Source organism: Polyodon spathula, chromosome 3, assembly GCF_017654505.1.
Source record: "Polyodon spathula isolate WHYD16114869_AA chromosome 3, ASM1765450v1, whole genome shotgun sequence".
In the NCBI taxonomy this organism is placed as follows: Eukaryota; Metazoa; Chordata; class Actinopteri; order Acipenseriformes; family Polyodontidae; genus Polyodon; species Polyodon spathula.
Window position 1 is genome coordinate 41165852 of NC_054536.1, and position 22866 is coordinate 41188717.

Genomic DNA, 22866 nt, shown 5'->3' on the forward strand with positions numbered 1-22866 from the left:
ATTACTGTAAAATTATCAACGGAATAAAATGTTGCAAACAAGAGTAATTTCATATTTTTCTTTATGTATCGGTGTTGAACATTTAGGAAGAAAGAAAAGTATTTTAAACACAAAAAAGGCTTTTTCCTAAAATTCTCAAAAAAGTCTCTAAAAAGGGGAAGCAATTTATATGCCGGTGCGACCTAGTGTCAAAGTGAGTTGCAGTGTGCATGTGACAGAGTGATGTAGTGATCAATCCAAGATAGACAACAATAATCCAAATGGCAACAATGTTTATTTATAATCCTGGTCTGGTGACCACAAATAATAATCCCAGGCAATACACAGCAATGTGCATTGCACTGTCTAAACAGCGGGTTCTAGTCGTAAATAATAACACTATCAATTTACACACACAAATACACACACAATCACAAGTCCAGAGTGAGTGGTTTCAGTGGAAGTGGAGAAATACAACTTAATACAGACCACCTCGGTACGGCCCCTTATGTACCGTCAATCATGCCCCCTTTGTTAATGATTGCAACTGCTCCTCCAAACCACGGCTGCCGGGTCGATGACTTGGTGTACCGTAGCTCCGCCCCCTTTCTAGATGGCCAACTTCTACCTAACCCTGGGAATTAACTGTCTGGCCATCCAGTCCAGGGCTCTTTATACAGCGCCCTCACAGGGAGGGAGGGAGATTTATCACCAAGAATCACAGACACACTGTCACAGACCTAAACATCGATTTTTACGTTAAATATTTGTTAATGTAATGCCTTTAACTTTTTTTTTTTTTTTAACTGAAATGTGAGTTGATTTAGCTAAAGCAGCTCATCTTTCAATTTTCACTAAGTATGGTATTCTATCAGAAACAAATTCAGTCACGAGGCATTTGCTTCAACTTTGTACAGCTTCTAGTGAACACCTCAGGTTTTAAGTCACTATACAGAGACATGTTTGAGAGGGCTAAGAGTGCAGACTACAGTGCAGAATTTGCTGTAAGACATCTTAAGGTCTGAAGAATCAGCTTTGACTAAGGTGCTGTAACTGCACTTGTTCTAATGACGAAAAGGACTATTAAGCTAATCTCATTTATGTCAGCAACAGTGACTTCTTTGAAAACTTTTCATAAATTATCCAAATTCACAAGACTGCAAGCAGCTACACTCAGCTTCGACTTGTATCTCTTTTAGGTATATGGAAGTTAAAATTCCTTAACATTTTTATAAACTTTCACACTAAAATGTATGCTACCATTCTCCTAAATCTAAACTTTGACAGCACAATACATGAATGATAAATAATGATTATGGTGCTGTGTGGGGAATTGCTGTGGTGAGGGGAAAAATAATTGGAATTTCTAAAATGGGAAGACAATCGGGGTAAAATAACTGGGAACACTAGATTTAAAAATGTATATACAAATAAACATAAATAAATAATATATATATATATATATATATATATATATATATACAGTTCTGTGCAAAAGTTTTAGGTAGGTGTGAAAAAATGCTGTAAAGTTAGAATGCTTTCAAAAATAGACGTGTTAATGGATTATATTTATCAATTAACTAAATGCAAAGTGAGTGAACAGAAGAAAAATCTAAATCAAATCCATATTTGGTGTGACCACCCTTTGCCTTCAAAACAGCATCAATTCTTCTAGGTACACTTGCACAAAGTCAGGGATTTTGTAGGCATATAGTCAGGTGTATGATTAAACAATTAATCCAAACAGCTGCGAATGATCATCAATTCACTATGTAGGTTGAAACACAATCATTAACTGAAACAGAAACAGCTGTGTAGAGGAATAAAACTGGGTGAGGAACAGCCAAACTCAGCTAACAAGGTGAGGTTGCTGAAGACAGTTTACTGTCAATAGTCATACACCATGGCAAGACTGAGCACAGCAACAAGACACAAGGTAGATATACTGCATCAGCAAGGTCTCTCCCAGGCAGACATTTCAAGGCAGACAAGGGTTTCCAGATGTGCTGTCCAAGCTCTTTTGAAGAAGCACAAAGAAACAGACAACGTTGTGGACCGCAGACGCAGTGGTCGGCCAAGGAAACTTACTGCAGCAATCTGAAGATGTACAGCAGTGCCATCAGCTCAGAATTGGATGAAAACAGTCTGGTCAGAAGTGGACTTCATGGAAGACTTGGAAACAAGGCCAAGCGACTCAACTATGCACGAAAACACAGGAACTGGGGTGCAGAAAAATGGCAGCAGGTGCTCTGGACTGATGAGTCAAAATTTGAAATATTTTGCTGTAGCAGAAGGCAGTTTGTTCGCCAAAGGGCTGGACAGCGGTACACGAATGAGTGTCTGCAGGCAACAGTGAAGCATGGTGGAGGTTCCTCGCAAGTTTGGGGCTGCATTTCTGCAAATGGAGTTGGGGATTTGGTCAGAATTAATGGTCTCCTCAATGCTGAGAAGTACAGGCAGATACTCATCCATCATGCAATGCCATCAGGGAGGCATCTGATTGGCCCCAAATTTATTCTGCAGCATGACAACGACCCCAAACATACAGCGAAAGTCAATAAGAACTATCTTCAGCGTAAAGAAGAACAAGGAGTCCTGGAAGTGATGGTATGGCCGCCACAGAGCCCTGATCTCAACATCATCGAGTCTGTCTGGGATTACATGAAGAGAGAGAAGCAATTGAGGCTGCCTAAATCCACAGAAGAACTGTGGTTAGTTCTCCAAGATGTTTGGGCCAACCTACCTGCCGAGTTCCTTCAAAAACTGTGTGCAAGTGTACCTAGAAGAATTGATGCTGTTTTGATGGCAAAGGGTGGTCACACCAAATATTGATTTGATGTAGATTTTTCTTCTGTTCACTCACTTTGCATTTTGTTAATTGATAAATATAAACTATTAACATGTCTATTTTTGAAAGCATTCTTACTTTACAGCATTTTTTCACACCTGTCTAAAACTTTTGCAAATTGTTGTATATACATGATTATCAAGCATATCCTGGTACAATAATGCTAGTTTCAGACATATGCTCTTTTTCTATTCTGTTAACACCCTGCTTTCAGTTATAAATGTGGTTGACAGTTAAAGTATTGATTTTTTAAAAATCTTTATTAACTGCATTCTAACTATCATCCAAATGTATGTATTACTGTTGCAGCTAAACTACAGCTGTTTTTCATATGGGAAAGATGTGAGCGATTTTTACTTCACTGCCATCACCGCAAATCTCTATGGTTTGGCATTGACTGCACATGGTTAGCTTTCAATGGATGTGATTCTAATGCAGAGTCACCAGTGACAGTCTCTAACCCTGGCCATGTCAGTACTGATTCTGCCTTTCAATAACCTTGGCAAAACTGGACCAAACTACTTTTAAAATATATATGCTAGATACTCATAATTCCTCCAAGAAATGTTAAGTTGTTAGGTATTAATTAAATGGAAGGAAACGTGTTAATTACTCAACACAAAACACACATGTTCCCTGTGTTGCCCTTGTATACACTATTATTGAGAGCCCCCATGGAAATCTGGAGTAAAATTTCCTAAAATCTGCAAAGAGAAAAATTTAGGCAGAGACTTTTTCTCCTTATCACGCTACACCAATCCCTACTAGCCATGCACCCAGTGAGCTCAAAGGCAGACATATGCAGGGCTGGCCTTTGTCCTCCAAAGGTCAGTAGCTCTATGACATCCGCTGTCAAGATCCTGAGTGAAAAAAGAAGCTTTGGTCGTGGCATCGGAGGATGCCCACTGAACTTTCGGGTCTCCTGAGCCATGTGGGAATTTGCTGAGGTGAGGGGAAAAGCGATTGGGCATTCCAAATTCCAAACAAGGGAAAAATAATAATTGGACACACTAAATTTATTTAAAAAAAAAAAAAAAAAAAACTTTTTAAAATAAAATGAAAAATAAGAAAAAGTAAGTCACAATTAGTTGAGTAAGCAAAAACCCACGAGACATAGGCCTATCTTACATGCGCCTGGGTGTCTTCAACCACCGAGAAGATCACCATGGCTGAAAACCAGCGGAGACATTATACATCCTTTTCATTCAGGCACTACAGCATACAGGAGATCAGGTGATGCTGCGTATACTACCCTGGCTTAGAAACCCTACCTGTCCAGACGGCCGACAGCTACTGACTCAACACCACGCTCGGGAAAATACGGGTAGTGGGCACTTGAAAGGGAGGTGGTGGATACTGATGAAATGGACTGACGCGCAGCATTAGTTTGTTCCCAAAATTGGCACTGCCTACTGTGAGACAGATGGGGAAGGTTACCAGTGTTGCCAAGTCTCAGGAGAAAAAAAAGGCGACACTGCCTTTCAAATAAAGCCCAAAACAAGCAAACCCATGATAGATTATAACTGTTTATGCAAGTTTCTACCTCTCAAAAACAAGCCCAATTCTACTTATTATAAGCGGACTTGGCAACGTGAAGGTTACCTCAGCCGTCAGTTTCAATTGGACAGGAGCGATCTGAGTATAGTGCTGTCAAATATTCTCTCCTCTTTTTAAGTTGTGTTGGATTAACTGTTGTGTCAAATATTAATGATGCAAACAGATAAAACATAGTCAATGCATTAATTTGTAATTTTAATTAATTTGTAACTTGTTGGATGTTGTTGCGCTGTTTTGGGCGATCGAGCTGGCTCATGACATCCAGTTCACCAACTATATTTACTTTATTAACATGGAGGGTAGACATGCGTTGTCTTAAGACATAGCTGGGATCAAAACAAGGACGGGAATTAATTCAGTTAGACATTTAAGCAGCAAGCATTTTCTCAAACAGCTGCTTTAATACTATAACACGGGCATAAGCAGTTCACGGTAAGGGGTTTTATACAGAACTGTAAAAAGTCCACAAGAGCTATATAACATGAAAGACCACACAGCAAAACACAATAATAAAAAAAAAGCTGCCCGCATTATCATTAAGGTGAACTACACCGCTGCTAACCATAAGATCGCCCATCAGCCATTACTTTCTGCCATCTTGGAATCCACAGTAACAACTGACCTGCTCCCTTAAGAATAAACATGCTCATTAACATTTACATGTGAAATGTAGGTTTCCATGCAAAACTGGGCATGGATTTCCCATGTTTCGTCATTTACACGAGTAAATGAGATTTACCCTATCCCTCTCTTTGGTGTTTTTTTTCAGCCACAAACCTGATTTACAGGAATAATTCTCCCAACCGTGCATGCACATTGCCATTTCACGTGTAAACTGACCCGCATGGAGTCTGAGTCTGAGATCACAGGACACTTAATCTATGTTTAGTAGTACTGCAGGTTGAATTCCTGTATACCATTCACAATATATATATATATATATATATATATATATATATATATATATATATATATATAGTGTTCTTACCTTCACAAAGCTTTTGCTGCATTGCTTCTTTAATCTTGTCAATGGTAGTATAGTCTTCTGCGTACAACACATAAGTAGAAGACGGCTTGTTGGCAATGGATACCAGCTCTGACTCTGTAATTTCAGACCCGACACCCACAGCAAACATTATGATGTTCTGAGCCTTGGCTTCCACGGAGGAATCCACAACGTCATCCTGGGATTTACCATCAGTGACAACCACGACAATCCGGTTCTTTGCTGTATTAGTCCTCTGGGATGATGGGAATACATGATTTGTGGCAAATTTGATGGCTCTCCCAGTTTGGGTGTTCCCTCCTAAATATTTAATATTTTCAATCGCTTCAACAAGTTCTTTGCTTGTCTGGTGCTTGTCCAGTGGGATCTCCAGTCTTGGAGTATCACTGTACTGTACAACAGCCACCTGTGTGAACTGAGGTCCTACATCAAAGCCGCTTGTGACGTTAATGAGCCAACTCTTGGCAGTGTCAAAGTTTGAGTATCCAACACTCCAGGACCCGTCGATTATGTAGACTAAATCATTCACTGCTGTCCTGCAACCTGTTGAAACAAAATTCATATAGTCCACAAAATTATGAATGTTTTTGCTTACATGAGGGCACAGTAAAGCACTGTAGTAAACAATATTATTATAGTCACAGTAATTAGCCGAATAATAGTACCCATACAATATTTGTATCATTTTTTTATATGGAAAATCAGTCAACAGGCAAGTGCGTGTCTGGAGATAGTATGTAATTGGCTCCTAATTGAGTAATTAAACATGTAATGTATGTGCCGCTGTAGAGTGAATCTCTAGAAATTGTTTATTACCCTCCATTTCCCAGTGTGTACATATTTTATCACACAAATAACAAATATAAATATCCATATATATATATATATATCCTATATATATAAATATATATTATATATATAATAGTATAGGGTGTGTGTCGTTGTGTGAGGTGTGTGTGTGATGTGATGGTGTGATACACACCCATATATATATATGTCACGTGCTTTCAGAAGTAATTCAGACCCCTGACCAATTCTCTCGTATTACTGAATTACAAATGGTACATTGAAATCTTGCTTGCATAAGTATTCAACCCCTGTGCTGTGGAAGCTCACAGTTTGCACCGATGAAAGAAATTGCCCTAACAAGGACACAATTACCTTACCATTGGCCTCCACCTGTGAACCATTAAAGTTGCTGTCACATTTTCTGGATAAAAACCCCACTCATTGGTAAGGCTGTGAATCTGAAGGAAAATGAAGACCAAACAGCATTCTACAGAAGTTAGAGATAAAGTAATACAAATGCATAGATTAGGGAAAGGGTACAAAATAATATCCAAGTGTTTGGATATCCCAGTGAGCACAGTTGGATCAATAATCAGGAAGTGGAAGCTGCATCACACCACCCATGCACTGCCAAGAAAAGGCTGTTCCTCATAACTCTGCGCTCAAACAAGAAGGAGACTTGACCACAGAGAGGCCAACAATCACTTTGAAGGCGCTACAGAGTTCAATGGCTGGAAGTGGCGTAATGGTGCACCAGTCAACCATATCAAGAGCTCTGCATAACTGACCTGTATGGGAGGGTGGCAAGAAAGAAGCCATTACTCAAAAAATACCATCTGAAAGCACGTCTGGAGTTTGCCAGAAAGCATGAGAGTGACCCAGCTGTGATGCGGGAAAAGGTTTTGTGGTCAGATGAGACCAAGATAGAGCTTTTTGGCCAAAACTCAAAGCGCTATGTGTGGCGCAAACCTAACACTGCCCATACCTCAAGACACACCATCCCTACATGAAGTATTTGAGGATGCTTCTCATCAGCAGGGACTGGGCATCTTGTTACAATTGAAGGAAGAATGGATGGAGCAAAATACAGGAAAATACTGCAAGAGAATCAGCTTCAGTCCGCTAAAAAACTGAAGCTTGGGAGGAAATTCACCTTTCAGCAGGACAATGATCACAAGCACATGGCCAAAGCAACATTGGAGTGGCTCAAGAACAAAAAGGTTAATGCCCCAGTCAAAGTCTTGATCTCAATCCCATTGAGAATCTGTGGCACTATTTGAAAATTGCAGTCCACAAGCGTCGTCCAACCAACCTGAACAACCTGGAGCAAATCTGCCACAAGAATGGGCCAAAATCACTCTGACGCTATGTGCAAAGCTGGAACATACTTACCCCAAAAGACTTAAAGCTGTTATTGCAGTGAAAGGTGGCTCTACCAAATATTAATGTGTGGGGGTTGAATACTTATGCAAGCAAGATATTTCAGTTTTTTATTTTTCTTAAAAATATTTCCCAACATAAAACCAATGTTACCTTACAATAACTGATTTTGAGTTTAAGTGTTTTAAAATAAAATATTGAACAGAACGAAATTTCAATGTACCATTTGTAATTCAGTAATATGAGAGAATTGGTCATGGGTCTGAATACTTTTGCAAGGCACTGTATATATATATATATATATATATATATATATATATATATATATATATATCTATATATATATATATATATATATATATAAGCAATAAGTCCAAGGATTATTACAACCAAACGGTCCATAATTAAGCGATAGTGCCCGTCGCTGATGGCTTTACCGTGTAATAGTTGACCACAACGGGAGAATGTGTCCCGAGTCGAACGCTAACGAAAGTCAAGGTCAACTATCACATGGTAGAGCCATCATCGAGAGGGCACTATTGCTGCTAGAAAATTATTTCTACCATTTTCTTTTAAAAAAAAATAACTTAAAACCTAGGTTTACCTTGAACTTGTACTGATTCGCCGGGTGCCCTTTCGCTGAGTAAAGACGTTCTAAGACAATAGTCCCAAATAGTTTTTAAAATAAAAAACAAGGATGACATAAATATAAAGAGAAACACAATGTGTTTTTATTTAGTGAATCGATTTTTATTTTTTATTAACTTGTTAGAGTTTTAAACCCCTATTTATAATATGGACATTGCCTGAGAAATTAGCGGAGCAATTGCTGAACAATCCGTGTACAATGGAGTCTGAACTGCTTGTTATTGGAGCGTCATTTGGGCTGACAGGGAGTGGATTGGCTGGTGCAGTAGACAGGCACAGGAATCACTTGTTTGATTGGTTGGTTTTGCGTCTTGTTTAGAGGATCCGGCCGAGGATAGGTGCAGTAGGTGAGGATGGTAAATTTACCAACTCCGGTATTGATACGTGCCCAAATAAACAACGTTTGTTGTCAGTTTAGCTGTAAGCAGGAATTACATCTTTTTTAAAAAGCCGGTATTAGAGTCCGCTAGAGCTGGAAGCTGATTGGCTGATGGTACTGAACCGTTTTCTAATGTCTGGTGATGCCCGATGTGGGTGGTCTTATTGCAGTTATACTTCAATGTTACAGCCAGCATTCCAGATAAGGTTATGGGTCATTGAGTAATTTACTCTCCATCCAAAATGTAAAATGTAACATTACCTTGAATTCATGAGTATTTTCAAGAAATACTTTACATACTTTAATGCATTTTAACTGTGATGTTACTTTGAACTACTGTACAAAAAATGGTCTTACAATAAAAACAAAAATTATTCTTATTTGCTTTATTGACCACAAAAAATATAGCTGCGAAGTAAATAAAAACAGAAACAGACTTTTTTCTTCCAATGCTGCAGATGGAATATACTTAACAAAAGATCTGCATGCACATATTTATTTCAAATATTTAAAAACAAACTGTAGCTATACTACACTAATGCAAATAAAGAAACAATAATAATGTATTTCTTATTAATCTCTTTGCTATAACAATACAAAGCATCCTGACTCTCTCCAAACACACTGTATGTATTACAGTACAGTATAAAGATTCACCTTCCAAAGATTTGGTTGACAGATAGGTAAACTGGTAGGTTAGGAAGACGGTGCCTAGAAATCCAAGGATCAAGAATCCAGTCGCTTATTCACCAGCCAAAAACACGCATTGCAAGTGAGTGGATTAAACTGTAGGTTTATTTATTTTATTTTTTTAACAAAAATTCAAACTTATTGACCTGGCAATTCCCAGACAGGCTACAATTAGCTATCCCGGCATTTCTATGATCCATTCTCTAGCTACCGCATGCAGTATATTCACAATTGTTAACCTTTTTCGTGAGGTTTGGGGGGTGGAAGCTAGGGCTCTTCTAATTTTCTGCTCCTGTCAATCATCACCTGCTACCTATTTAAAGCCTAATCATCCCTATCTCCCTTGTCAAGTGTTTTGCTTTTGCATACAACGCGACCCGTACATTGCACAAAAAATTTAAAATCTTAATTTTCAGCATGAACCAAATCTCTGACTACTGGGATTCAGACTATGAAATCTTCTTGCTGGATTCTCCACAAAACCTCTCTTACACTTTCAACGATGGAAACCCTACTACTTCTCATGCCAATCTCTACCCATCAGCCAGACCTGCCCCAGCATTACAGAGACCAAAGCACCCCTGCCAGCAGACACAGCCTCCGGAACAGCTATTTTGTAAGGATTGGCCACTGCCAAACTCCTAAAAACCCTGCATGACAACAATATCAATATCCCGGCCGGAAGCTATCGTATCCATATCTGCTACACCCATGTTCCCTTCTTCTCACAGGCACACTTCAGCAATTGTTCCTGCAGGTCAGCCCACCCAGTCCAGTCCCTCACAGGCAGCCGCCACTGCCCTCCCTCTCCAGTTATAGATCACCATTCCTCCAGGCCCATCATTTGTCTCCACCCCGGCCGTCGTCTCTTCCAGTCCCTGTAGGTGACAACCCCACCTACAAATCGGCAACAGCTGCCCTCAGTGTAACACAGCAAGCTCCTGTTGACAGAAATCACACTCTGGCTCCTCATCTCAGGCATCAGATCATTGAAGGCAAGGACATAAATTTTGTTTCAATTCTCATTGCTAATTCAGAATGTCTAGATCACCGTACAGTCTACCCTGGGGACCTGACTGTCACACTCAAGTCCAGCGACCCCCAGCTGCTCAAAAACCTTACTCTGGGGGAATTCAAGCTGGCTTTTTCTGTGTATCGGGACATGTTATGCACTGCCTACCCTCATCGCCGTTTGGAGCTGGATTACTATTTATTTTACATTACAGATCTAGCAGTCAGATACGGAGGCACAATATTATATGAATCACAAAGCTTTTGCAGCAAAAGAAGCGTCCCATATTAGCGTCAGACAACATCATCATCAACTGAGCTGCGTCCTGATCTGTTCAGTAGAGTCTTCGAGAGGATAAGGGCAAACGCATCCACAGTCAGCGCTTCTACAGCACATTCTACTTCCTTGTGCCCTAAGACTGCATTACCATCAACCTCTCACAGAGCTCCCCATGCAGGCCATGCATCAGCTCCACCTTCTTCCAGGAACACAGATAAATATGGGCGTAACATCAGATTTGCCAGTTCTGTAACAATTTCAACTCATCCATGGATGTCTGATCATCCAACTTTTGCAGGAATCTCCATATATGCAACTACTGTAGCGACACCCACTCTCAGTCAGTTTGCCCAGCCTCCCCAAGAAATGACATCAAATCTGCTCACAGTTTCCACCCCAATATTCATCCCAGCTCTGATTTAAGCCCTCGAACATCATCCAGACCAGCTTTTCACAAACTACCTCATCAATGGTCTGCAACACAGATATTCTAACGGTCTGTTAAGAATCCCAGTATCATAGCATATTTGCACTCAGCAACCTCGGACCCTCAATCAGTCAGCACTCTCATTCTGACCCCCCCAGCAGAAGCAATCATAAAAGGTCAGAAGACTATTCTCTGCACTCGGTGTCCCCCCTCGAAAGAGAAAACTATCTGTCCAGTACATGCTCTGAAGATCTTAAGCATCACAGTTCCATCAACTGCAAGTTTTCCTTCCATTGGCATCTGTTCCTATGACCTCTCACTGGTACCGGGATCCTACTTCATTCTCTAACTACGCACTTCCAAGACAGATCAGCACCATCAAGGCCAGTTCATTCAGCTGTGAATGATTAACTGTCCTCTCTGCCCTTATAGCTCCATGTCTAGATACCTTGCACTTAGGAAACCCCTCCTCCCATCAGACCTGCTGTTCGTAGATTCTTCCCGTTCAGTCATATTGAGACATTGGTTCTCTTCCCACTTGGCCTCTCTGATTTCCAAGGCAGGCCTCCCTCCCCAGTTCTACACCCCTCACTCCTTCAAGATCGGGGCAGCAATATCAGCAGCCAAGGCAAGAATCAACCAGCATCTCATTAAGAGTCTGGGGCATTGGTCTTCTTCAGCTGTACAAGGGTTTTTTTCCTCTCCACAGAGCGAGAGATATACATATAGTTATACATATACATAGTCCATACATCTATCTAACCCCCTTTTATTGTTGTCTTATGTGTTTTTTCCTATGCATTGCCGCATGGTCTCTTTTCTTGTTTGTCGCACAGTTTTAGGGAATTTCTATGGAGCCTTTCTTTGGGGGGGTCAGTCTGCGCCAGCTCTGCCTTTGAATAAGGGGGGGGGGTCTCATTGTATGAGACAGCGGGAACCCCCGGCCACACCTATCCTTTCGCAGCTCATGCACTATTACTTATCTCAAAATCAGAGGCTCAGTTCTATTTCCGCTTAGGTTAGCTTAGCCTGCTATGTGTTTAGTGCTAAATGTCCTAACTAACCTTCTACTTTCCACTTGTTTTCAGATTCCCTGAGGGAGGCTCTGCGCTCTTACCTCGAGCGGCTTAGTAGACACAGGTGCACAGAGGAGTGGTGTGGATTTGTTTTGAGAATGGATCACAAGTTCGTACTGTCTGAAACGATAAAGTCTACCAAAAGATTTCACAGGAATTGAGAAATGTGGGACTAAACCGCAGCGCCAGTGCTTAATTTATAAAGAAAGTGGTGCCGGGGTGTAAGCAATGACAATATTACCACCCTAAGAACCGTACATTCAAAATCATAACACGTTTACTTGAAAGATTATTGTATTGAATGTTAGATATTTACATTCACGTATTCTACATACACAAGTAGTAGTATGTGCAGAAAAATCTATTAAAGACAACCACAGGACAAATAATACATTTAAAAAAGCCTTTATATATGTTTTGTCATGGATTTGCATTTAAATGTTTAAAAAAAAAAAAAAATTAAAAGTCATTCAGAGGACGTCCAGAAGGACGACATTGATTAAAAAAAGAAATACACACCACAACACGAACATTGGTTTCCACAGTCTGCACTATTATCAACGATGTGTATGCAACAGAAGCTGCTGGTAGATTACAAAAACAGTTAATCAAACTTAGACAAGGTAGTTGTTATCTTAGTGTGTTTTTATTCTCATTGAAAAAGGTAAGAGAGAATCAGATTGTTATTATATTTATTGTTTTGGTTAAATATAGCAGGCTAATGATCCTATTGAAGTAGGCTACAATATTTTTTGAAATTAAGTTCAGCTTTCATATTTTGTTGTGTACTACTCATTTAATCAAACCAAGTAGTGTACGAAGTTGCTTGTATTGTTCATGACGTTTTTCAAATCAAGTAAGCTTATTTGTATATAAAAAATGAGAATAGAGTTTAAATCGTAAAGTATTTCAAGTAGGCTACAAATGTGGCAGCGGACTGTCTAATAATAATAACTTTAAAACATTACAGAAAGTATTTGAAAAAGGTCAGTAAACACTAGAATAAAATAGATTTAAAGTAGGTCTATTAAAAACAAAATCTAAACATAACAAAGATATGTTTCTTTACAACTTGTTTTTATACGTTGCAGGTCTGTGACCAAGAACAGCACCCACTAAATCATAATATTTACTTTTTTTTCTGTCTGACCCGCTTTACTGTTATGAGCTTTAGTTTTTTTGTAATCCTGCTTTATTTTTGTTATTTTTTGCACAACACTGTTTCGCACTGTGGTTTAGTCCTGTATTTCTCAATGCCTGTGAAATCTTTTGGTAGACTTTATTGTTTCAGACAGTACGAGTTAACCCCGCCCCCAGTCTTGCTCAGTACCGTGCCAGTACCAGATATCTTGTGAGGCCAGAGTTTCACGGATCCAGCTCGGCTCGGCTTGACAAAATGACAAGTATGAAACTAGCCGTACCGTGAGGGCTCGGCTTGGCTCGGCTCCAGTGTGCAAGTGTGAAAAGGCTGTAAGACAGGTGAGCGGCTTCAAATAGTCTGTTTGTTTAATTCCGGTGGCAATTCTATCAGGAGAGCATTGTAATGTATTAAAACTGTAGTGCTTGGTAAACAATATTAAATTAGAAAACGATTGAGTGCGAACAACCTATCAGCTTACAGATCTATCAGCCTTCTATTATGCATAGATACCCACTGGAACATTGAAGTGCTTAACTGTGAATTAAATTTTAAATCAATCCGTGCATAAACACCAGCCTTTTCCCTTAACATCCTAATCTACAACTAATCTGATAACATAAAAAGCTACTTAAACATCGATACTTTCCGACGCTGGTCTACAGACAAAGAAAATCATGTCTGTGGCAGGACACCGTAATGAAGGCTCAATCCACAGCTACTGGACAGCAAATCAACAGGGAAGACACGATTGGTCCACAATTCTGTCATAAGCTGTATCCAAATAACACCCTGCCTCAAAACCAGCCAGTCAAACTGCCAACCCTGTTTCAGTTTTTTCCTCACCAGACAATCCACTCCCTTCCAGCTTGAATGACGCCCCGCCTCCAACAAAAAGTTTCGAGTCCGATTCTATACTACACAGACTATTCAACAATCCTACAGTTAATTTATCTGCCAATGTCATAATAATAATAAAAATCATTTTCTCTGCGTGTATGTCGTTTTTCTATTCTAATTATGTTAGGGACTATTTTCCTCAGCGGAAGGTTACCCCGCGAAATATCAGAAGTTCAAGGTATTTTTTTTTTCTAATAGCGATAGAGCCCTCTCATTGCATGCTCTACCATGTGGTAGATTACCTTGACTTTCGTTAGTGCCCTCGCTTGCGGCTCGGGATGCATAACTCCAGACGCGGTCATCTACCACATGGTAGAGCCCACATTGACAAGTTCTATTGCTTAAATAGTGCAACCCTACCTCTAAATTTTGTCTGTCAATGTTTGTCAGTGTTATACTACAGACTATGCTTGGTAATATCTGAAAAATTTAGCAAGTGTATCATTGTCTGAAATTGAATGCCTGTAAACTCTAAATAAACAGGTACATTGCCTATAGAAAGTCTATACCCCCTTTCAAAATGTTCACCTTTTGTTGCCTTATAGCCTGGAATTAAAATGCAGTTTCTCATTTATATGCAAATCCTACCCCACAACTTCCAAGTGAAAAAAATATTCTTGAAATTTAAAGAAAATTAATGAAAAATAAAACCTGAAACAGCTTGGTTGGATAAGTGTCCACCCCTCTTGTAATAGCAACTCTAAATTAGCTCAGGTGTAACCAATCGCCTTCAAAATCACACACCAAGTTAAGTGGCCTCCACCTGTGTTAAATTGTAGTGATTCATGTGATTTCAAGATAAATGCAGCAGTTCCTGTAGGTTCCCTCTGCTGGGTAGTGCATTTCAAAGCAAAGACTCAACCATGAGCACCAAGGTGCTTTCAAAAGAAAGCTGTTTAAAGGCACAGATCAGGGGATGGATATAAAAAAATATCAAAGGCACCACCAAGACCCTGCCTAGATCAGACCGTCCCTCCAAACTGTATGACTGAGCACAAACTGTATGACAACTTTGCAAGAGCTACAGGCTTTTATGGCCAAGATTGGTCAAAGTGTGCATGTGACAACAATATCCCAAGCACTCCACAAATCTGGCTGTATGGTAGGGTGGCAAGAAGGAAGCCATTACTCAAGAAAGCCCACCTTGAAGTATGCAAAAAAACACTCAGGAGACACTGTAGCCATGTGGCAAAAAGTTTTGTGGTCTAATGAAACTAAAATGGAACTTTTTGGCCTAAATGCAAAGCGTAATGCTTGGCACAAACCCCACACAGCGCATCCCCAAAGAACACCATCCCTACAGTGAAGCGTGGTGGTAGCAGCATCATGTTATGGGGATGTTTCTCATCGGCAGGGACTGAGGCACTTGTCAGGCTAGAAGGCAAAATAAATGGAGCAAAGTACAGAGAAGTCCTTGAGGAAAACCTGCTGCCCTCTGCAAGAAAGCTGAAACTGGGACGGAAGTTCACCTTTCAGAATGACAATGAACCAAAGCACACAGCCAAAGCTACACTGGAGTGGCTATGAAACAAAAAGGTAAATGTCCTTGATCGGCCCAGTCAGAGTCATAACTTAAATCCAATTGAAAATTTGTGCCATGACTTGAAGATTGCTATCCATCAACACATCCCAAGGAAGTTGACAAAGCTTGAACATTTTGTAAAGAAGAATGGTCAAATATTGCCAAATCTAGGTGTGCAAAGTTGGTAGAGACCTATCCCAACAGACTCACAGCTGTAATTGCTGCCAGTGGTGATTCCACCAAATATTAACTCGGGGGGGGGGGGGGCGGATATTACTTTTTTAACCTCCATAATTAAGACATTAGAATTACATTTATGCAATGTTTCATGATTTGGTTGCAACTGAGCTGCATATTTAGAAGATCTCGCCACAATTTATGTGGGGCCTTATTTATTTGCAATACTATCTCTGAATTATGTTTGGGTGGAAACAATAAAAATAGCACAGAGGAAATTAAAAATCAGTTCGACCACCCTGCTGATAGTGGTGCGTTTTTCACTTTGTCCAACAGTACTCCTTTCTGTACCACTTTTACAGCATCAACAGATATCTCTGAGGTGCTCATGTTATTTCCAGGAAATACACACACACACTGTATATATAAAGCTGGTACATACCAGCACGAACGTCTTCTTCTTCTTGCTCAGCCCCAAGTAAAAAAGTAAATGACAAAAACATAATGATTGCTCTCAACATCCATGAATTCATTGTATTATAACGATTGGTAGTCCTTCTGTACCTTGAAATAAAATAAAAAGCAGATGGTGAAGTACTATACATACTGTATTGTTATTACATTCATGATTTTCTTTTTTCAGTCATCAAAAAAGAACACAATAAACAAACAGACAGAGCTGTAATATGCAGCACATTTAAGAAGAGATGGAGGACATTAACATAAATAAAAAAGTAAAAGAAAAGAAATTAAAAGCACACATATTTACCCGGAAACATAAAAACAGACAAAAGCAAAGAACAATCAAAAGTTATGCCTCAAAAGCTCTACATAGTTATAAAGATTGTGGATTTACAAACAAATAACACACAAGGCATATATTTATGAAATTATTATTATTATAATTATTATCCCTCTTTTCAGGTATTCTTAACAGCATTAGTCACATTCCGTTCAACAATTGCACACATATTCAAAGAAGAAAAAAACTCAATTAATTAATGTGTAGGAAACAGTATCACTTTTTTCTTCAGCTCTTTTTTCCTGAAATATGCTGCACCACATTTTGCCCAAGGTCCTTCCTGTAAATAAGATATGTTTCATTTAACAGAGTAACAATTATGCTGCTTTCGAACCAGTTTCTAACGCACCAGTGGAAAAGCACAGATGGATTTGGGTGAACCCCATAAAAAATGACTAACAATCTGGTACATAACATCATGTTTGCCACCATTTGTATCTTTTTGCCAACATTTCTAAAACCAAATTAACCATAGACAATTGAGAATCATTACAAAACATTAAGTGGTGGTTACTGTCGATGCTACTGTTTACCATTTGCAAGCAGTTAGTAATTGTAATTTTAATGCTATTCATTCTTGTTTTATACCCTATTATGTGTGTTTGCAGAAGTTTGGCTCAGCTGGTGTTTCTGCTCAAATCATTATTTGTCAGGCTTTTGACTCTTCCAGGCTGATTTTATGAAGCTTGGTTATGAAGCATATTGGAGTTTTGTTATGGACTGAAGTCCATAGATTTGCAACAGTGGTATGTTTCCCACCTCACTTCACAAAATCAATTTTAAGTCTTGAATAGTTAGTAAGCATGGTTACTAAGCATGACAAATAATAATATAAGCAGCAACAACAATATAGAATTGTACAAAATAATATAAATTTGAACAATGTTGATTATTTAAATAACTCAGCATGTTTTCCTCTCTTCTTTTAGCCAGTTTTATGATGTGCCCCTCCTTTTAAGCAAACCGAGGAGTGGGGAGTTCAACAAACTCATTAATCATTTCTGCCCTGCTCTACTGTGAATTAAGGGGGAGCATTTTTTCTGCAGAAAAACAAAACTGTAACAAGGCACCAGGGTCTGTGTTAACAATCTGTTTCCTTCTCTGACTGCCGTGAACTGAGAAAGGGATAAAAAAAAAAAAATGTCAGCCTTTGCAGATGCCCTGCCAGAATGTACACTTGTTTGTTTGTCTTTCTAGGTATGGAAGAAGATGAATTTCTGCACCAGGTTTGGCTCACTGCAGCTGTTTGGATAATTTGCCAACATCTTCATGTCTGACATTTCAGCAGCTAAATACCAGCTGCACAGCTCTTTCAGACCTGCCCCCCCCCCCCCCCCCCCCCCATTTCAATATAGGCAATCCTTAGAAAGCCAGACAGATTTTCTTTTTATATAATGTAGTGTTTACTGACTATATACTTCTGGTAGGTACCATCTACAGTGGCTCTCAAAGGTATCCCCCCCCCCCCCCCCCCCCCCCTTGGACTTTTCCACATTTTACTGTGTTACAACATGGAATCAAAATGGATTTAATTAGGAGTTTTTGCCACTGATCAACACAAAAAACGTCCACAAAGTCAAAGTGAAAAATAAAATCTACAAATTGTTCTAAATTAATTACAAATATAAAACTGAAAATAATTGATTGCATAAGTATTCACCCCCTTTGCTATGACACACCTAAATAACCTCTGGTGCAACCAATTGTTTTTAGAAGTCACATAATTAGTTGAATGGAGTCCACATGTGTGCAATTAAGGTGTTTCACATGATTTCAGGTTAAATACACCTGTCTCTGGGAGGTCCCACAGTTGGTTAGTACATTTCCTAACAAAAACTACATCATATGCGGAATAAGGTTCTTCAAAAGCACCAATCAGGGGTAGGATATAAAAACATTTCCAAGGCATTGAATACCCCCCAGAGCACAGTAAAGTCCATTATTAAGAAATGGAGAGAATATAGCACAACTGTGAATCTGTCTGGAACAGGCCGTCCTCAAAAACTGAGTATCCAGGCGAGAAGGGCACTAGTCAGGGAGGCCACCAAGAGACCTATGGCAACTCTAAAGGAGTTTCAGTCTTCCACAGCTGAGCTGGGAGACACTGAGCATATGGCAACAATAGCCCGGGTGCTTCACAAAACTGGCTTTTATGGGAGAGTGGCAAAAAGAAAGGCATTGTTGAAAAAAACCCACATCAAATCTCGGCTAGAGTTTGCCAGAAGGCATGTGGGAGACTCTGAGAGCAAGTGGAAGAAGATTCTATGGTCTGATGAGACCAAAATAGAGCTTTTTGGCCTCAATGCTAAGCGCTATGTTTGGCGCAAGCCTAACACCACACATCATCCTGAGAACACCATCCCTACCGTGAAGTATGGTGGTGGCAGCATCATGCTATGGAGATGCTTCTCTGCGTCAGGGCCTGGAAAGCTTGTGAAGATAGAGGGCAAAATAGATGCAGCAAAGTTCAGAGAAATCCTGGAGGAAAACCTGCTGAAGTCTGCAAGAGACCTGGGACTTGGGAGAAGATTCATCTTCCTGCAGGACAATGACCCCAAACATACAGCCAAAGCCACACTGGAGTGGCTTAAAAATTAAAAGGTCAATGTCTTCGAGTGGCCCAGTCAAAGCCTGGACCTCCATCCAATTGAGAATATGTGGAAAGAGTTGAAAATTGTTGTTCACCAAAGGTCCCCATCCAACTTGACAGTGCTTGAGCAATTATGCAAAGAAGAATGGGCAAAATTGCAGTGTCTAGATGTGCAAAGCTGGTAGAGACTTAAACAAATAGACTAATGGCTGTAATTGCTGCCAAAGGTGCCTCTACCAAATACTGACTCAAGAGGGTGAATACTTATGCAATCAATTATTTTTCTGTTTTGTATTTGTAATTAATTTAGAACAATTTGTAGATTTTATTTTTCACTTTGACATTATGGCCTTTTTTGTGTTGATCAGTGGCAAAAACTCCTAATTAAATCCATTCTGATTCCATGTTGTAACACAATAAAAAATGGTAAAGTCCAAGGGGGGTGAATACTTTTGAGATCCACTGTATTCAGATAAAAGATAACACAGTCACCCCCTCCAAGCTACAACAGCATCCCTAGAGCTAAAAGGTGTGAATTATTTCAATAAAACGTTCAAGGTAATCTATAAATAAAAATATTGGAGACAGGATTCAGGGGCTAAGAAAACTACTTTATTAATTGAACAGGGTTCGTGTTTGGGTCAGGACCACACCACAAAAACAATAAATCCTCCTCCTCTCTCTGTCCTAAAAACTCGCTCACTCACTCATTTCACTCTATTACACACCCACGGCCACACCCACACCCACAGTTTCCGGCTGTCTATCAGTGATATGTCACAAAGAGTGAAGAAAGCGGACCACTACTCTCATGGGGGGGGCAGAGCAAGGGCTCTAGATGACATGGTCTGCACCTGACAGTGGCTAACATACACACATACACTGCGGAAACTAGTTGTATGGTCCCTCCCCAGAACAATACAGATAACATGAAGGCACAGGACCAACAAAACAAGACAAACAAACAAGACAAAACAAAAGTCTTGCCAACCTGAACTGACCAGGTTTCCTACAATATGTATACAATGCTGAAATCTTTCGAAAAGTGAACGTTGCATCTCAATTGATCAAAATATGTTTTACAAATGTTTCTTTTTCATCTTTATGCATTGTTCTTCCCATTATGTGCGACAGTATAATCAATTGATAACTTGCCCATCACTCAGAGTGAAACATGGTTCCATTGGCACTGCCACGACTTGAGAGATACAAGGCATTGGGGATTACCACCATTTAAAAAAAAATAAAAATCACGCTCCCTCCGTGCATATGAAAGACATGTTTTTCTCTATCTATCTTTTCTTTTTATGACAAAAACACTGAAACACAGACTGATTTATAAATGCTTCGCTTCCCATCACACTCACGCAATACACAGACCTGACGCTTCACACACTGAATTTCATTCTAGGAGATTATTATTATTGATTTCCATTGCATGAGAGTAGATGTTGAACTTCATGATTTGAACTCGGCTCTCGCCATGATAAGCACCAACTAAGATGTAGCTTTGCAGTAAACTAATGTGATCCATCTGCATCTCCATCCATTTGCGTTGTTTTCCATCTGATGATGTAGATATCCTTCTGTCTGGTGTTGATTGCTGAAGTGTAATGCTGGCTCCAGGGATCAGCTCATTTTGCCTCCTCGCGCATGAGCACACACAAGGGCTGCGATACTGGCTCCAGGGATCAACCCAGTGTGGTCTCCCCAGTGCATCAGCATTACAACCGTCTGGACTGAGCTAAGTAGGGTACACCTCTGTAGTCTTCAAGTGGGCACCTTCCATCCTCAGTGTTTCGTTGACTAGCCCACAACATCTCAAGAGGGCTCAACAGTGATTCTGGTGTCCCAGCATCACCCCCCTCCATCCCCCACTCAGTTCAGCACAGCTTACTTACCTGTACATCAGCACTGCTTTATTTCTATTATGCTTGAGATCCCCATCCAGAATCTTTCCATCTCAACCACAGCCAGTTGCTGCTCCTTTCTGCTGCTTCAGATAAGTTCTTCACTGTGCGACGCAACTCTTGGCCACTGAACCCGACGTCTCTGAGAAACTGGGTTGTAGAGTGTGCCACAAATCCTCAACAACCCACCTCCACTGGGTAAACTCGGACTCTCCATTCTCGCTGTTCCACTTCAGCAGCTAGTTGAGCATATCGAAGTTTCTTCCTCTCATACGCCTCATCCACAGTATCCTCCCATGGCACTGTTAACTCTACCAGATGAACAAGATGTGCTGATCCAGACCACAAGAAAATGTCTGGTCGAAGGTTAGTGGTGGCAATCTCAGGTGGAAAAATAAGCCGTTGGCCAACATCTGCCAGCATCTTTCAGTCTCTAGCAGCTTCCAGTTGTCCTGGGCGAGGCTTGGTTTTAACATTTTTCTTGGTGGTTGCTCTCCTGGATGGAGGAATACTGTCTTTTGTGTGTAATGCTTTGATGGAACTGGTGGCAACTTATTGGTCAGGTTATGCTTGTCTTCCAGTGCTAAGGTCAAACATCACAGCACCTGGTCATGGCACCAAGTAAACCGTCCTTCGTTAAGACCCACCTTACACCCTGTCAAAATGTGCCTTAATGTTGCAGGTGATGAACACAAAGGACATGAGAGATCCTCACCCACCAAGAGGTTTAGGTTCTGTGGTGATGGGAGAACATCATATGCTGATCTGATGAGGAAACTGATCCTGCTCTGTTCCATTGTCCACAGGTCTGGCCAGCTGATCTTGCATTGTTCCACACTCTCCCATCTCATCCATTCTCCCTGCTTGGCCTAGGAAATGGCCTTTACACACCTGATCCTTTCCTCCTGCTTTTGCACCTCACTGACTACCAGCTTCCTCTGTTGAGCTGGGGTTGCCTTGTGCCATGTAGGAGGAGCTGAACTGAGACGAAAACCTCCTTTTCCATGCTGAACTTGCCCCATAATACCTCAGATTCGAAGGGCAGCCTTAGCATCTTCCACAGCTTACTTTGCTGTCCATTTTCTTCCAATTTTCAACACAGGTGCTGCCTCCCTGTCACAGAGACGGCCGAAGTGGGCAGCGTCAGAACCAGGAAATGAATACACAAAACAGGACGGATGAAATGAAATGATGAAGACGCTTGCTTGCGCTGGTTTATTGTAAATAAAAGGTTTAAACAAACAGAAAACAGGACACAGCACTTTATGGCAAAATAAATAGACACACAAAACGGACAATACTAGACAAACACGGTGAGCAGATAGACAGACTAACAAGTATCGTGCTGGTCCCACCAGCATGCAATAGCAATTGATAATATGTGTTATTACTCCTCTCTCTCCCGTTCCCTACTCACCGAACACCCAACCGCGAGTGAGTAAAACGTACATCTATATATGCTGTTGTGCTGGGATTCAATTACTAATTAATTATTCACTTGAATCCCAGCACGTGAATTAATTATGTGCAACCTCGTGCTCACATATTAACTACTTTAAATGTATGTGAAGTGATGTACAATCCCGTGCCTAAATACAAATATACATTTAAAACACTTGTGTTACACAGACCCGTTTATATCCTGTGTACCAATGACTACACACCAACATTTAACACACATACGCAACATATAATAGAAAATACACACAGGGGTGGCACTTCGGCACATATACCCCCCTCCCCCCTTTGCAAAGCAC

General features: G+C 40.2%; 1 protein-coding gene across 1 annotated transcript in view; it reads right to left on the reverse strand.

Annotated features, from left to right (window-relative positions):
- si:dkey-225n22.4 (collagen alpha-1(XXI) chain) overlaps positions 1 to 22866 on the reverse strand; it is a 99955-nt gene that overhangs the window by 69346 nt on the left and 7743 nt on the right. The window contains exons 2-3 of the mRNA XM_041245254.1: positions 16250 to 16371; positions 5373 to 5933 (exon numbers count right to left, since the gene is read on the reverse strand). Coding sequence (XP_041101188.1) covers positions 5373 to 5933; positions 16250 to 16340 — 652 coding nt within the window. The 5' untranslated portion in view covers positions 16341 to 16371. The remainder of the gene's footprint in view (positions 1 to 5372; positions 5934 to 16249; positions 16372 to 22866) is intronic.